The sequence below is a fragment of the Lycium barbarum genome, chromosome 10, assembly GCF_019175385.1.
Source record: "Lycium barbarum isolate Lr01 chromosome 10, ASM1917538v2, whole genome shotgun sequence".
NCBI lineage: Eukaryota > Viridiplantae > Streptophyta > Magnoliopsida > Solanales > Solanaceae > Lycium > Lycium barbarum.
Genome location: NC_083346.1, coordinates 113,898,435 through 113,913,764, shown reverse-complemented (window position 1 = coordinate 113,913,764; position 15,330 = coordinate 113,898,435). Strand labels below are relative to the sequence as shown.

The 15,330-nt window shown below is 36.1% G+C and overlaps 1 protein-coding gene across 1 annotated transcript; it reads left to right on the top strand.

Annotated features, from left to right (window-relative positions):
• The first annotated feature begins 7,542 nt into the window (after positions 1-7,542).
• On the top strand, positions 7,543-8,101 carry LOC132613342 (cytochrome P450 71AU50-like). Its single transcript, XM_060327359.1, has one exon. The coding sequence runs from the start codon at positions 7,547-7,549 to the stop codon at positions 8,099-8,101; it is 555 nt and encodes a 184-aa protein (XP_060183342.1). The 5' UTR covers positions 7,543-7,546.
• Positions 8,102-15,330: the final 7,229 nt, after the last annotated feature.

Genomic DNA, 15,330 nt, shown 5'->3' with positions numbered 1-15,330 from the left:
TGTAACATTTAGGCACTTTAACTTGAGGTTGTTGGGATATACCAACTTGAGAATGAGGTGGTATCATTGTGTTTTCTGCATGGTCCTGATTTACAGGTTGAAAAGCATTTGGTAAAGCTACCTGGTCACTTTGAACTGTAATTTTAGAAGGAATAATTACAGATTCCTCTTCAAACACAATTTGTTTATTTTGATTGCACCCACCATAATCAACCTACTCAACAAATTTGGCATTCTCTATTTCGAAAAAACATATGTTCGAGGGGTCGTAAAACTTGAAACCTCTCAACCTTTTTGAGTAACCTACAAAGTAGTAGCTAATAGTCCTTGAATCTAATTTATTTTCATTAGGCTTGTAAGGCCTAGCCTCAACTGGACACCCCTAAACATATAAGTGCATAATATTAGGCTTCTTACCTGTCCACAACTCGTATGGGGTTTTAGCTACTGATTTGCTTGGAAATCGATTTAATATATACACTGTAGTTTTTAATGCCTCGACCCAAAGCGAATCAGGTAAAGAAGAATGGCTAATCATACTTCTCACCATATCCTTAAGAGTGTGGTTTCGTCTCTCGGCTACATCATTTTGACTCAGAGTTTCCCGCATAGTGTATTGAGGAACAATTCCATACTCTGTCAAATATTTTGCAAAAAGGACTGGACGTTGTTCACCTGATCCATCGTATCTGTCGTAATATTCTCCTCCACGATCAGATTTGACTGCTTTAATTTTCTTGCCTAATTGATTTTCAACTTCAACTTTGAAAATTTTGAAAACGTCCAAAGATTTTGTCTTCGCATGAATTAAATATAGGTAGCCATAATGAGAACAATCATCTATAAAGTTGATAAAATATTATTGGCCATTCCAAGAATCCATAGGGAATGGACCGCAAATATCTCTATGTATCAACTCTAAAGGTTCTTTACTCCTATAAACATCTTTTTTTCTTATATTTGTTTGTTTTCCCTTTATGCATTGCATACAGATTTTAAAGTCTGATAAATCAAGGGAATCAAGAATTTCTTCTGACATAAGCCTTTGAATTCTTTGTTTTGAAATGTGACATAATCGCTTGTGCAACAACATTGATGAATTCTCATTTTTTAATCTACACTTAGTGCCAAAATTACTTTAATGCAGGTTTTCATTGCTGCAGGAGGCTTGACTGTCTAATTTGTATAATTTGTCAATCAAAGTACTAGTTCCAACAATATTAGAATTTAGAGAAATACTACAAATTTCATTTCCAAAAGAACAAGTATATCAGAATTTGTCCAAACAAGAAATAGAAATTAGTTCAGTATAAATGACGGTACAACAAAAGTTTACTCTAATTCCAAATAAACACCAGTATCTAATAAAATTCTAAAGACACCAATAGCCTCCACAGTTTCCTTATTGCCATTGACTACATAGATATATCTTTCAGCATCAATTGACATTCGACTCCTTAGACAGTCCTGCATAGTGACACTTATGTGAGTAGTTGCACCCGTATCTATCCACCAAGTGTTAGTAGGTACCATGGCCAAATTGACTTCTAAACCAAAATTGAGAAGTTTACCTTTCTTTTTTATTCAGGCCGCGTACATGGAACAATCTTTCTTTATGTGACCAAATTTCTTACAAAAGTAACAAAGGCCCTGTTTCTTTTGATCCTTAGGTTGTGATGTTCCTTCGTCTGCAGTTTCTTTATGCTTACTCCTTTTTCACTTATGTGAGGCGTTTTTAGTTCCAGAAGTAAATGCCAAACAATCACTTTCAATCCTCTCTTGTTTCAGTTTATCCTCTTCCTGCACACATGGAGCTATCAACTCATTCAAAGTCCATATTTCCTTTTGGGTATTATATGAAACTTTGAATTGACTAAATTGTTCAGGAAGAGAGATCAATTAAAACTAGATGCACAAGTATGTCATCAGACAATTCAAACTTAAAGGTCCTGAGTTTTGTCACAAGATTAGACATTTCCATAATGTACTCCCTTATGTTCCCTTTGCCCTTATATCGCATTGAAACAAGCTTATTAAGTATAGTACTTGTTTCAACATTTTCGTTAGCAGCGAATCGGTCTGCAATTTCCTTTAGGAAACTTTTGGTATTTTAATCCTCTGTTATACCGCCCCTTTTTCAGAATTGAGTGTTGCATCGTCATCAAGCTCATGCGATTTGATCGCTTCCACTTCTCGTATGCGGCCTTTTCTTCATTAGTACTAGTTTCGTTCAAGTCCGCAGGGCGATTAAATCTTAATGCATAGTCAAGATCCATGCAACCAAGCACAATCATAATGTGCTCTTTCCATTTCTTGAAGTTTGTGCCGTTACGCACAGGAATGTTTTTCATAATGACATATATGGAAGAAACTATAAAATAAAACAAGTAATGCTCACAATTAATCAACCATGTATATGTGAAGATAACTTAAATCAAATGAAACTGAAGTAACAATAATAAATAAATATAAAACTGTACATTTATCAAAACACATATACATAAAGTGGGCTCATCTGAAGATACCTAGAACAACATTATCATTTAGTCTGTGGACAGAAATAATAATTTGTAAGTGGTACTCTTATACATAGTTCCTGAACATTGATTACTAAAATGGCCTAACAATATGCCTTTCTTTGGACCAACACATTATCAGCATATCATTGCTAAATACAACACATATTCATGACTACCATAATCTGGCCAAGATAATCTTCCTTTGAGATAGTTATTTCGCATAAATAAAACATGTTTACATGTTCAAAATAAATAAATTTTATCCAATAGAGATTACTTTGCCAACATATTAGACTTGTTTGTTCAATTTGAAATAAAAAGCACACATGGTATATAATGGTTAGGGTGTTAAGATTCTAATTAACGAACGAAAAAAAAATTAATGTACAAAAAAATCAAATTGCAGCAATGTAAGCCGTGGGGTTTACCGACTGCCATCACCCTAACCAAACCATCCTTTTAAAAATATGTTTTAAAAGGGAAAATAAAAAGTGAAATAAAGTTTTAAAATGCCAAAGAAACACGCTGTGAAGGATTAAGTTTGTGTAGCTTCTAGATCCAAAACATAAATACTCCCCCAGTTTCAATTTATGTGAACCCATTTAACTGGGCACGCAGTTTAACAAAATAGAGAAGACTTTTAAACTTATGTTGTTAAATGAGTTACATATATTTTGTGTGGCTATAAATCACTGCATAGAGATAAATTGTTTCTAAATTTAAAAAGAGGTCATTTTTTTTCACAGACTAATAAGAAAATTGATTCACATAAATTGAAACGGAGGGAATATAAGTTAAGCCTAAATTATTGTTAGAGGAAAATGAATCGCAAAGAGACAAAACTCCAAACCTAAAAGTTCCGAAAATAATTAATGAAATCAGTTCTGCCGTGAAACCGAAAGCACAAATCCCAACCTTCTTGTCTCAGCAATACTTAACCCACAGTTAGGTACTAACCTTTGTTCCATTGCTTGAATTAATTGAAAGAGACAAGATCTTTTAACTTTTTAATGTTCTTTTTGTGAGATGCAGAGAAAAGAAAAATAACGTATTTTCTAGTTTAAGGACCATTTCTATTTAAAAGGTATTGAAGTACCTCAAATTTAAGGTACCTTTTCATATATTTTCATCAAAAATAAATGAAAAGAAATAACAGATATTTTCTAGGTAGGCCCATATAATAATTCTTTATTAGATCATAAAGGGCTTCTTTAATGATAGCATATCTATGTAAAATATATTAATATGTGAGTTCATAAATAGAAAAATTACTAACACAGTTATCTATCATGGTGAATTTTTTTATAAATGGGAGACCTAAATAGGGTTAAATTGAAATAACAATTCATTTAACGACTTGAAGTTAGTCGGTATCTTGTTAGTTTAATGCTCAAAGACATGTTAGCCATTAGAGTTTGAAGCCTAACGAAAAAACTTCAAAATATATTTTGTTGATTCAACGTTTCTTTGAAGAAACTGGTAGTTGGGATTTGTTCACTGAATTTTGAGGAAGTTACATTTCAAATTTGAGCTCATTTGATTGAGAATTAAAGAAGATTGATTAAATTTTTTGAGCATTCTTCTTGGAGAAGAAAATGAAATCAGAGTTGGGTCGGGGCGAGTCAGGGAGGGAATCGAATTATTCTTTTAAAATCGATTTATTTAATTTGATTTGGGGTTTTCCATCCAATAGGGGTATGGGTGTAAACTTTATAGACGGCAGGGGTATTTTTGTTCACAATCACTAACGGAGGATAAAGTTAGCTAATAAAACAAAGTAGAGGAGTATATTTGGCCCTTTTTCCTAAACAATAAGCATTTTTGGGGGAAATAAGCTTGGTCAAATAATCTATTAGTAAAAGATATTTAAGTACTCTTTTGACAAGATAGAGAAGTAACAATACATGGCTGACCTACCTAACTCATAGCCTATTTGACCAAACTTCTAAAATTAACTTATTTTGAAAAGTATCTTTTTAAAAAGTGTTTTTTAAAAAAACATTTTTTGTGAGAAGCAGTTTCTGCTTGACTAATTAATTTAAAAAGTACTTTTGAACAACAATTAGCGTTTGACCAAATTTTTAAAAAGCGTTTTTAAGTGTATTTTTCTCAAAAGTATTTTCAAAAAGTGTGCTTCTGGGAAAAAATATTTTTTTTAGCTTTTGAAAAACTACTTCTGCTACTTTTCAAAAATACTTATTTTCTCCTAAAAAAAATTTGACCAAACACCTCACTTTTTAAAAATAAGCATTTTTGAAAAAAATAATAATTTTGAAGAAAAATAAACTTGGCCAAACAGGCTATCAGTTTCACAATTCATTCTCTCTCTTTCTCCGTCTTTATTTTTCCTGATTTTTAATTATCAATAACTGTATTAATTTGACTAACTTAAATTCATATTAAATAGACTTAGGAAGAGAGCACTGGGACAAGTGCACAAATAGTCGATTTTGGGATTTTCTCTTATTCTATAAGAGGGAATTGCTAGCTTCTCTCCGTCAACATGCCAGCTTAGGCAAATACGGATTGGCAACTTCCTCTGAATATGTGGGACCCGTTAAAATATGGAGTAGTTCTCCTACTGCAGCCGGAATACTTTCTTCTCATGTGGGCTCCACCCCTATTTGTATTGTGTTTGTAGCAGCACTTTAACTTTCACACTTTAATACCCGTTATAAATTCATTCACTCCTTATTACTTCTGTCCCAAAAAATTTATTTCTTTTCTTTTTAATCTATTCCAAAAAAATTATCTCCTTTTATATTTAGAAATAATTTAACTTTATAAGATAATTTATAGCCACACAAATATCTAAAGCTTATTTTAGATCACACATTTCAAAAATCTTCCTTTATTGTTTTAACGAATGGATCGGATCGACTTGGAAAATGGAAAGATTTGTACAAGTTATACGTTTCGTCACCACTTTGTGGAAAATCGTTAGGTATGAATATGTTAGAAACCTGTGACTCGATTGGTGATATAGTATCTCTTAATACAGGATCATTCAAATCAGGTTTTTTATTTATTGGATAGGTGAATTCTTATAGATCCATCCCCCGAGGGAACTGGACATGATAATTTTTAATCATCCAGCTCGAGCAAGAATAAAAAGAACCAAACGAATCCATATATCCATAGAAAATTTATATATGGTACCTGTATTTACACATACACATATATAATATAGGAATGGTTCAATGTAAGAAAAATTTGACTGAATTCTTTTTTACGGAGTTGCAACTATCCATTACAAAATAAAGAATTCTGTTCAAATTGAAACCCTTCTTATTGGATGATCATGATACTTCCAAAAAATCGAAATTCTTGTGTCAAGTCAAAAGAGTATAATTTTTTTTTTTTTTTGATGGAGGGAGTACAATATTACTCTTCTTTGCTACTACTAATTTTATCATCTTCGAACATCGCAAGTTCTTTCTCAGCTCCTCTACTTGGATAATGGTGGATTCTTGATGCTTTTTCTGTGCTCTATTTTTCCAAGAATCATCTAGACATGCTTATAATTTTCCAAATAACTTTTCCAAGAATCATCTAGACATGCTTATAATTTCTCTCTCTGGTTTCTTTTATAGGTAAGTCTAATAGGGTCGATTAGAACAAAGTTACTATATCAAAGAAGCAAATTAAAGGTGCAGAGATAGATATTGTTTGTTGATTCTTGTAACCTGTAATCGTTTGTTACAACTATTTTTAAAAGAATGAGAAAATTGTGATTACTTAATTAGATAAAGTTTTCTCTGAATTTACTGAAGCAGTTCGATTATACATATCATGTGTTTCGGTATAGCCAACTCTTTTGGTCTTGCTTGCAAATTTTAAGGCTAGAGGATCAAAAATTTAATTTATTCTCAGGTTATGATTTTGAGTGCCAAAATTCATCACTAATATATATTTTCAGCACGTGGGTGCATGGATGTGCTTGGTGAGAACTGAGAAGCCATGAGAAAACATGAAGTTGCGAATTTTGTGAATTTTATCAATCGAGCAGCTTCTAGTTGTGTGGAAGTTGATATTAGTGCTAAACTTGTTTCATTAGGTGCTAACATGGCTTGTTTAATGATATTTGGGAAAATATATGGAAGATGAATTTGATGAAAGAGGTTTTAAAGATGTGATTCAAGAGACTTTGATTATAACAGCAACACCAAATATTGGTGAGTTTTTCCCTTTTCTTGATAATTTGATTTGCAAGGATTCGATCGCCGTATGAAGGAATTCGCAAAGATTTTTTCTGACTTTTTGGAGAGAGTTATTGATGAACATGTTCAAGATTCAAATGATCAAAAGCAAACTAAAGATATTGTTGATACTATGATGAATATTATCCAATCCGGCGAAGCTGAGTTCGAGTTTGATCATCGTCATGTCAAAGCTATTTGCTGGTAATGTTTTATTCATCATAACATGAACATAATTGCAAGTTAATTTTAGTTGAGTTTAACTAATATCCAGCGATAGCGCACATTTTTTTTAGTAGCAGGTCATTTTACCTACTATAGCAGATAATTTGTTTGATTTTCAAGATTACAAATCTCATTTTTTATGTAGAGCTAGTAATAAATATTTTGGGGTGACTTATAGTGAAAAAAGTCTTTTACATCATCGATGTACATGATTATCATTCTAGTTTGACTTTTAGAAGAGAGTTGGCAAAATCTGAAAAAGATATTGAGACCACTAGCTATATTTGAGGCTTGGGTTCATAGACTCAAATTTGTTGAGAGTTTCTCAATTGAAAATTTTAGCCAAAAAAAAAAAAAAAAAAAAAAGAAAGAAAGAGCTTATTCCCACTTTAGGGACTTTTATTTCTTTATTGTTTCTTATCTATTCGGACTTTAAATTATATTTATCATTCGTATAAGGAATTTTTGTATCATCTTGTCACCTTTACATGTTGTAGTACGTATTCTATTTTATTTTCAAAATTATAAATTCTATGTATATTTAAACATGTGAATATTGTTGACCACTTTAGCAATTGAAAAAAAAAACTCTCTATGCAGGACATGCTAATAGTTTCAATGGACACCTCATCAACAACAGTTGATTGGGTTTTCTCTGAACTTCTAAGGCACCCTAAAGTAATGAAAAAACTACAAAATGAGTTGTTAGAGTACTTAGACATGGTCATTAAAGAAGTCTTTAGGCTTCACCCCATTGCACCACTATTGATTCCTCATGAATCCGTTGAAGATTGCACAATTGATGGCTTTGATATACCTAAAAGTTCAAGAATTTTAGTAAATGTTTGGGCAATCGGAAGAGATCCAGAAGTTTGGTCGGAACCCGAGAAGTTCGTGCCAGAAAGGTTTGTTGGTAGCAACATCGATCTTCGAGGACGTGATTTTCAACTTTTACCGTTTGGCTCTGGGAGAAGAAGTTGCCCTGGATTACAATTAGGTCTCACAATCGTTCGATTAATGCTAGCACAATTGGTTCATTGTTTTGACTGGAAGCTACCAAATGGTATGATGCCAAACGATATAGATATGACTGAGAAATTCGGTTTAGTTACCACTAGAGCTCAACATTTAATGGCTATTCCTACTTGTCGGTGTTGACACCCAATTTTGTCTCACCTTTCCTCCGAAATACCTATTTTTCGCTTCGATTATTTTGGCAACTTTACAAAATAATTATTTGCATTTTTCACTATAATTATTAGCTTTTATTAATACCGGCATTGCATTATCCTGTTGTAATCACTATTGTTATTATCTTTTATTACCGTTACTACTACCTTTAGTATTATTATTGTTATTATTATTATTATTATTATTATTATTATTATTATTATTATTATTTTATTACCAGTATTATTATAATGCACATTTTTATCATTTCAGCATTTTTACCAGCTTATGCACACGCATCGCATTTGTTTCGCACAGTCAAATGATAGCGCTTAGTTATTTTTTTTCTTTTCAAAATATTATTGCACGGCTATTACAATGTCATAAAATTTTGTCATCTGAGCACTAATAATTACATATTTCATTAAGTAGTATTTAATCCGCATTAATTCGGTCCATAATTAAATCCTAAAGAAAAAAAAACTATTTGGGCTGAGGCCTAATTCGTGAAACCAGCCCATGTTTTGATTCTCTATTCGGCATACATTTTATTCATCAGCCCATTTTAATGCCCAGCCCACATTTATTCGACCCCAACCCAACTCAGTATTTGAACTGACCCGGTCCAGCCCAATGACCCGACCCGGGTCAGTTGAACAAAAGAACCCTAGGGTTCTTTTCATCTGACGAGCCGCTCGCCACCTCCCCCTTCTCCCTTCTCTTGATCTCTCTTCCCTCTCTCTTCCATCTCCCCTCTTTCATCGTCCTCATCATCTCCTCTCCACCATGCCCTGTCCCCCACTTCGCCCTGTTCCCCGGCTTCTGCCATCTCCACTTCCTTCTGTCCCCTACGCTCTTCTCTCTCTCCCGCTCCTCCTTCTTTCTTCAACGCCAAAAGAGCAAAAACCCTATAAATAGTGGTTAGTTGCATCATAAAGGGGTTTTTTTTTTAGTCGGGTGGCAAAAAATCCCCCTAAGCAATATTAGTACATCAGCTCTATTTCTGAATATCGAGTCAAAAATACTAAACAATTTTTTCTGCTTTTCGTTTGCTCTGTTGTTGCTGTGAACCAGAGCCTTGCAAGCTCGGATTTGGCAGTCTTTTCGAGGTAAATCTGAAACCCCCCGCACCCCATTTCGCTGCACTTGCAAAAGGTCAGCAACTTACCCTCTTCTCTGAAGTTCATTTTTATTTTCGATGTGATGTTTGTATGAGTTAGCTTTCTATGTCGACATGTATTTGTTTCGGCTTCAGTATTAGTTAAGGAGTAAGTATCGTCAGGTGTTTGATTTGGCATGTTGAAGTTTGTTAGTATAATTATGTTATTCAGTAGTTTAAACTAGGATTGCATATGTTAAAGTTGGTTATGTTTAGTTGTGTTATTCTTATTTGCTAAGTTTAATCATGCTTAAGAGTATTTAATTCCTGCTTATTTGGTATCTTAGGTCCTGTTTAGTCGAGATTCAGTATGTTGAGTAATCAGTTCGATCGACGTTGTGCCTACTTCAGCCTCTGTTTTGTATTATCCGTTTTCATATGCTTTACATTTTTATTGGTTTAGGTAATGTGATAATATTGATAGATATTATTCCAGTTCTGCTTAGATTAGTTTGGTTTAGTTTTGTTTAGTTTGAGTTCAGTATGTTTCACTGTGGATAATTTGATCTTCGGTATATCGTTTGAATGATACTAGCATGTTACTAGCAGTTTTGAGGCTGTGTGTGGCCGTTGTTTTTCTCTGTTTCAGACTGGTTTAGACTCAGTGTGTTTGTAGCTTATTTACATGCGTGCAATGTACTCTATGAACTGTTGAAAGCATGTTTAGCAAGATCAAAGATCAGTTTAAGCTGGGTAAAGGCGGATATTAATGTGCATTTGTTTTGAACATCTAATACTGGGATTTGACGAAATATGTTCCCTTGTCTTGCATTTGCCTGCTGATAAAAAAAATAAAATAACAAAGTCTGTCCATTTCTTGCATATTATGATGTCACTAAAGTCCCTGTTTGTTCTATGATAACTTTGATAAGTGTTTAGCATTGGCATGAGCTTGTCTGATCTACTTGGTTAAGTGTGTGTTAGTTAATATCTGTGCTAGTGTTTGTTTAGTTTAGCCGAGCTTAGTCTTAGTAAACATAGCATAGCATTAATTGATCACGTAGTTAGTTCAAGAATCATACATGTTAGATTTGTTCATTTTATTAGCTTGTTCTATGTGTTGGTATAACTTTAAATCTAGTCAGTAATTTTCATGCCTCAGTAATTTCGGTGTTTGAATTCTGTTTTTGTTTAGCTCCCACGGTTCATGTGTTTATGCTTAGTTTATTGTCAAATTCCGCTTTAGCTTTTGAAGTTTCGTGATTAGTTCAATGATCATTTGCTGCTCTCTCATTAACTTTGATTGAGAAATGACCAGTTTATATGGTCTCGATTCAGATACTAATCTTATTTCCCTTTCTTTTACATGTACACATCGGAGCAAACGGAGTCTTAATTCGGGACTTTATCAAAACAAAGTCTCAGATGAGACTCGGCACACCCATCCATAGAGTCATCTCGTTCCGCAATTCTTAAATCACGTCGGGCAGGCGAAACTCGCTAGAGACCGCCTATAGCATTTTATTCTTTTTTCTTTCATCCATTTTTTATGATTGCTAAGTTGTCTGTGTTTTGGATTGTGTGTGGTTTAAAATTAGGTGCAGAACCTATGATTCACGTAGGATTAGAAAGGGGTAGATTTTGTCATTTAGGATTACCGCTCTGAACATTAAGTACTTATTTTCACCATATAGAGTGCATCATTCATATAATCATGTTTTAAACTTTGTTAGTTATAAGTTATCTTTTTTTTCTCAAAGCTATTTTCATAAATTTTAGACCTTAGAATTAATTAACCTAAGTTTGGACGGTTAACCGTAGTTAACGGATTCTAAAGGATGCCTAACACCTTCCCTTTAGGATAATCTAGAACCCTTACCTAGAATCACACTAATTAAGCAGACCATTAACGGAGGTTTAGCTAGCTTTACCTTAGTTAATAAACTAGGTGTCCTAATTCACCATTAAATCAATTAGGTGGCGACTCCTTAAAACAAAGCAAAATAAGAATCTCCAATATGTTGTACTCTAATTTAACCCGTTTAAAATGGGGTATAACAGCTTGGCGACTCCGCTGGGGAAACTTAGGTTCTTAACCATAACAACTTAGGTTAATAATTAATTAATTAATTGGATGTTTTGGGTGTTTTGCCTTTATTTTTGCTTTGTTGTTTTCTTATGTGCTTTTAAATGACTGCTTTATTATGACAAGTTTTCTATGTTACTGCTTTCTTAAACTGGCATTCCGTTCATATTTCCTCCACTTCTGGAAAACTCACACTATCACACGTACACGCGAGGTGTGCATAGCGCACCCGCAAATTTCTTCGTAGAATCCAAAATTTTAGGAGAGTTGGCGTATGCGCGGGGTGCCCGAATAACGGGAACCGCGTAGCCTTCTCACTCGAGTAGTCCGCTCGGGAACCTTGTGTCTAGTAAGCCAAATCTTAGAAAACTTAAGATAGAGCTTTGCCACCAATTTTATTAAGTCATACATGCATAAACCTTAGGTGGGTCGATCCTTGGTATCGGTTCCACAATTAGAAAACCTACCAAATTGTTGACGGGTTTGCATAAACCAACGACCGACAAGCATATTATGTGTAACGTGATAGTGATAGAAGGATCCAAGCCTAATCATGACACTTCGAGTTTGGATTTTTTTTTTTTTTGTAGGATGGACTTCGTCCCTCAGATTCCTAAAATTAAGATGGTCAGCGGCGTCCCGAGCAAGTTGAGGTTATGGTGGGAAGATTTAGACTTGGGTAGTAGACTGGCGGTCACAAGGATGTTGAAGTTCCTCCCTTCGCTGTTTCAAATCACTCCAGACAAGCATATAGTTAGAACTTTACTCCAATTTTGGGACCCCCACCGAGCGGTTTTCAAATTTAAAGATTTTGAGCTCACACCCACATTGGAAGAGATAAGCTACTTCACGAATTTAAAATACCAAGGGAAAGGTCAGATTATCCCGCACAGTCAATCGGGAAAGAAATTTCTCCGCTATCTGGGGTTGAAAAACACAAAGGAACTTCGATGCTTCGAAAATAATTGGGTATCTTTGGACTATTTATATGAGAGGTATGGGTGTCAAGACGGGTACAAATTGTTCAAAAAAGAATTTTCGTGCACTCCAGCACATTGGCAAGTTAGACGACCCATCGTATTTGCGGTAGCCTTACTTGGGATTTTGGTATTCCCACGTGAATACGGCAAGATCAGCACCTGCATTTGTTCTGTGGCTCGAGCGCTCTTTGAAGAGGTTGATGGTGCACAACTCACTTTAGTTCCAATGATTTTGGCAGAAATACTCCGGGCTTTAGGAAAGTGTAAACGGGGAAAAACAAATTTCTTTGAGGGCTGCAATCTTCTCCTCCAGATGTGGGCAACGGAGCATTTCTATCAACGCCTGAATATGACGGATATATGCTTTAGTGAATCAGACAAAATTGGTAGTTTTTATAAAAGGACGAAGCCGTTCATATCTCCAGTTGGCACTCACGATTGGTATGAGTTCTTGGCTTCCCGAACTGGCGATCAAATCCAATGGAAGTATCCTTTGTTACCCCGTACCACGGCTTATATAAGAGGTAGGAAACTTTATTACATTGAGCTTATTGGGCTGAAAGGCCTCCAGCCATACGCCCCAGTATGCGTGCTTCGGCAGTTTGGTATAGATCAAGTAATCCCTCTCCAAACTGACATGAGCGGTTCTGAAATACTTTTTAGGCTGGAGTTTAGAGTTCCTAGAGCTGGCCTAATTCTCGATGAATGGGTTAACATTGATCCGATAAGCATTGGGGTTGGGCCGGCGGGAGGTATTCCAGAATATCACGCATGGCTGCAAGAAGAATATGGTAACATAGAGCCTAGCCCAGCAGGCGAATCAAGTTTCGAAGACAAACTGAAGACAATTTGGATAAGACATGCTCGCTTGGGGGCCACAGTTGTCACTCCCGAGATGTGGGATCAAATGACGAACATAATGCAATATTTTGGAAGTACGGGAGCAGGGCCTAGCAATGATGGAGCATCATCTTCAGCTCAGCCGACAGCATGATCAAATGCAAATTTTAGGCCAAATTTAGGGTTGTCTTTATAATATGCTATCTTTGATGTACTCGCTTTTATTTTATTTAATAGAATTTGGCAGCTTTTATGTCCAAACTCAAATGTTACAATTAAATGGTTTGGATCACTCTATCATAATCCCGAATGTTTAACGTTAGGCTTACTTCTGGCACGAAAGAGGTCCCTTGCATAATAGGTTGCGCTGTGCTTGCTATATCTTTTTTTTTTTTGATTGGTTTGCTGTGCAATATGTGTTTTGTTTGCTATCCAATATGTGTTTCTTTCAATATTATTTGCCCAATGTTCGCATTATTTTATTTAAAGCAGCAGTCATTCGCATTATACTAACGCAATTTTCTTCATTTTTAAAGGTTTTATCTTATTTTAATTATCCCCCAAAGGTTGATTCGTGTTGACTGCGAACTGGCAGACCACCCATACTTCACAAGATCAAAGGCGCGAGCATCTAATGACATGAATGATTCAGGGGCACCCGAACAGACTGGCTTGGGGCTCGTCACTCTTCTAAGAGACGAACCCGAGGCTTCAGGGGGAGGAAATGACGAACTCATCGCCCAGTTGTTGCAGCAAATGGCCAATATGCAAAGTGAAATTGAGCGACTGCGAAATCTCACCAACCCGTCCATCACCCTAAACACTCCTCACCCTGAACAAAGAACAAACCCGACAATCCCACCATCCTTTTTGCCTGTTGACTCACCTGCTCCTCAAACATTTCCTCCAAACCCTCCACTTCACACAGTCAATCCAAACACTACCAATTCACCCTCCGCCCCACAACAAACTAGCCGGCAACAAACCATTTCGCAACAATCCAATCCACAACAGGCCACCCCACCACCAATTAACTTACAACAAACCATCCCGCCACAAAATGACTCACAACAAGCCCCTCCGCCACAAGTCAACTTCCAACAAACCAATCCGCCACCTTTCACCACTCCCTACATTCCTCAACCTGTAGTTACCCAAACTTACCCACTCACCCAAAATTACCAAGCAACGCAACACATACTATTGGCACACGCCGCTAACCATAATATGCAGTATGTGCCACCGATATATATAGCAGAAGCTCAACCTTTCACTACCCAGTTACAGGCTGCGCAGCATCCAGAGGTTGACCCTTATGAGGAGATAGAAAGGGAAGCCAGGGCAAAATCGGACGATAATGTAGCAAAAGAGCTTCGCAGTCTGAGAGAAGCAGTTAGAAACATCCCAACCAACAAAGGATGTGAAGGACTTGAGTATGAAGATCTGTGCATTCATCCTGACATCGAGTTACCTGCTGGGTATAAAGTACCGAAGTTTGACATGTTTGATGGAAAGGGGAATCCTCGGGCTCACTTAAGATCATACTGTGATAAGCTTATCGGAGTGGGAAAAGCTCAGGCCATTCGGATGAAATTGTTCATAAGGAGTCTGACGGGAGAAGCGCTGGATTGGTATACATGCCAGGACCCGCAGAAATGGCATAGTTGGGGAGAAATGGACCAAGATTTCATGGACAGGTTTAGGTTCAACACCGAGACTGTCCCAGACCGGTTCTACTTGATGAAATTAGAAAAGAAGTCGACAGAGACTTTCCGAGAGTATGCTATGCGCTGGAGAGCGGAAGCCGCAAAAGTCCATCCCCCAATGGCAGAGAGTGAGATGACAACGCTTTTTGAAAGATGCCACATACTATGAAAGACTGATAAGCGTCATCGGACAGAAGTTTTCCGAAGTCATCAGAATGGGTGATTTCATAGAAGAGGGAATCAAAACAGGAAGAGTTACAAACCTCGCGGCTTTGCAAGCCACAAGTAAGGCAATCCAAGCAGACTCAGCTAAGAAGAAGAGGGACTGAGTGTCCGCGGCTATGACCATCCAGGAACAAAATCCGAACCAATTGTTACCCTACCAATACCCTTCATACCAGACTTCCTACTATAGCCAAGCCCCTCAGCCTTATTACCAACCTCCACCCACTCCCCATCCTATTTATCATACCTAACAAGCATATCACTCACCTCGAGCACCCGCC

What these genes read in the sequence shown, in the direction of transcription:
- LOC132613342 (XM_060327359.1), top strand. Translation starts at nt 7,547, where the DNA reads ATGCTAATAGTTTCAATGGACACCTCATCAACAACAGTTGATTGGGTT.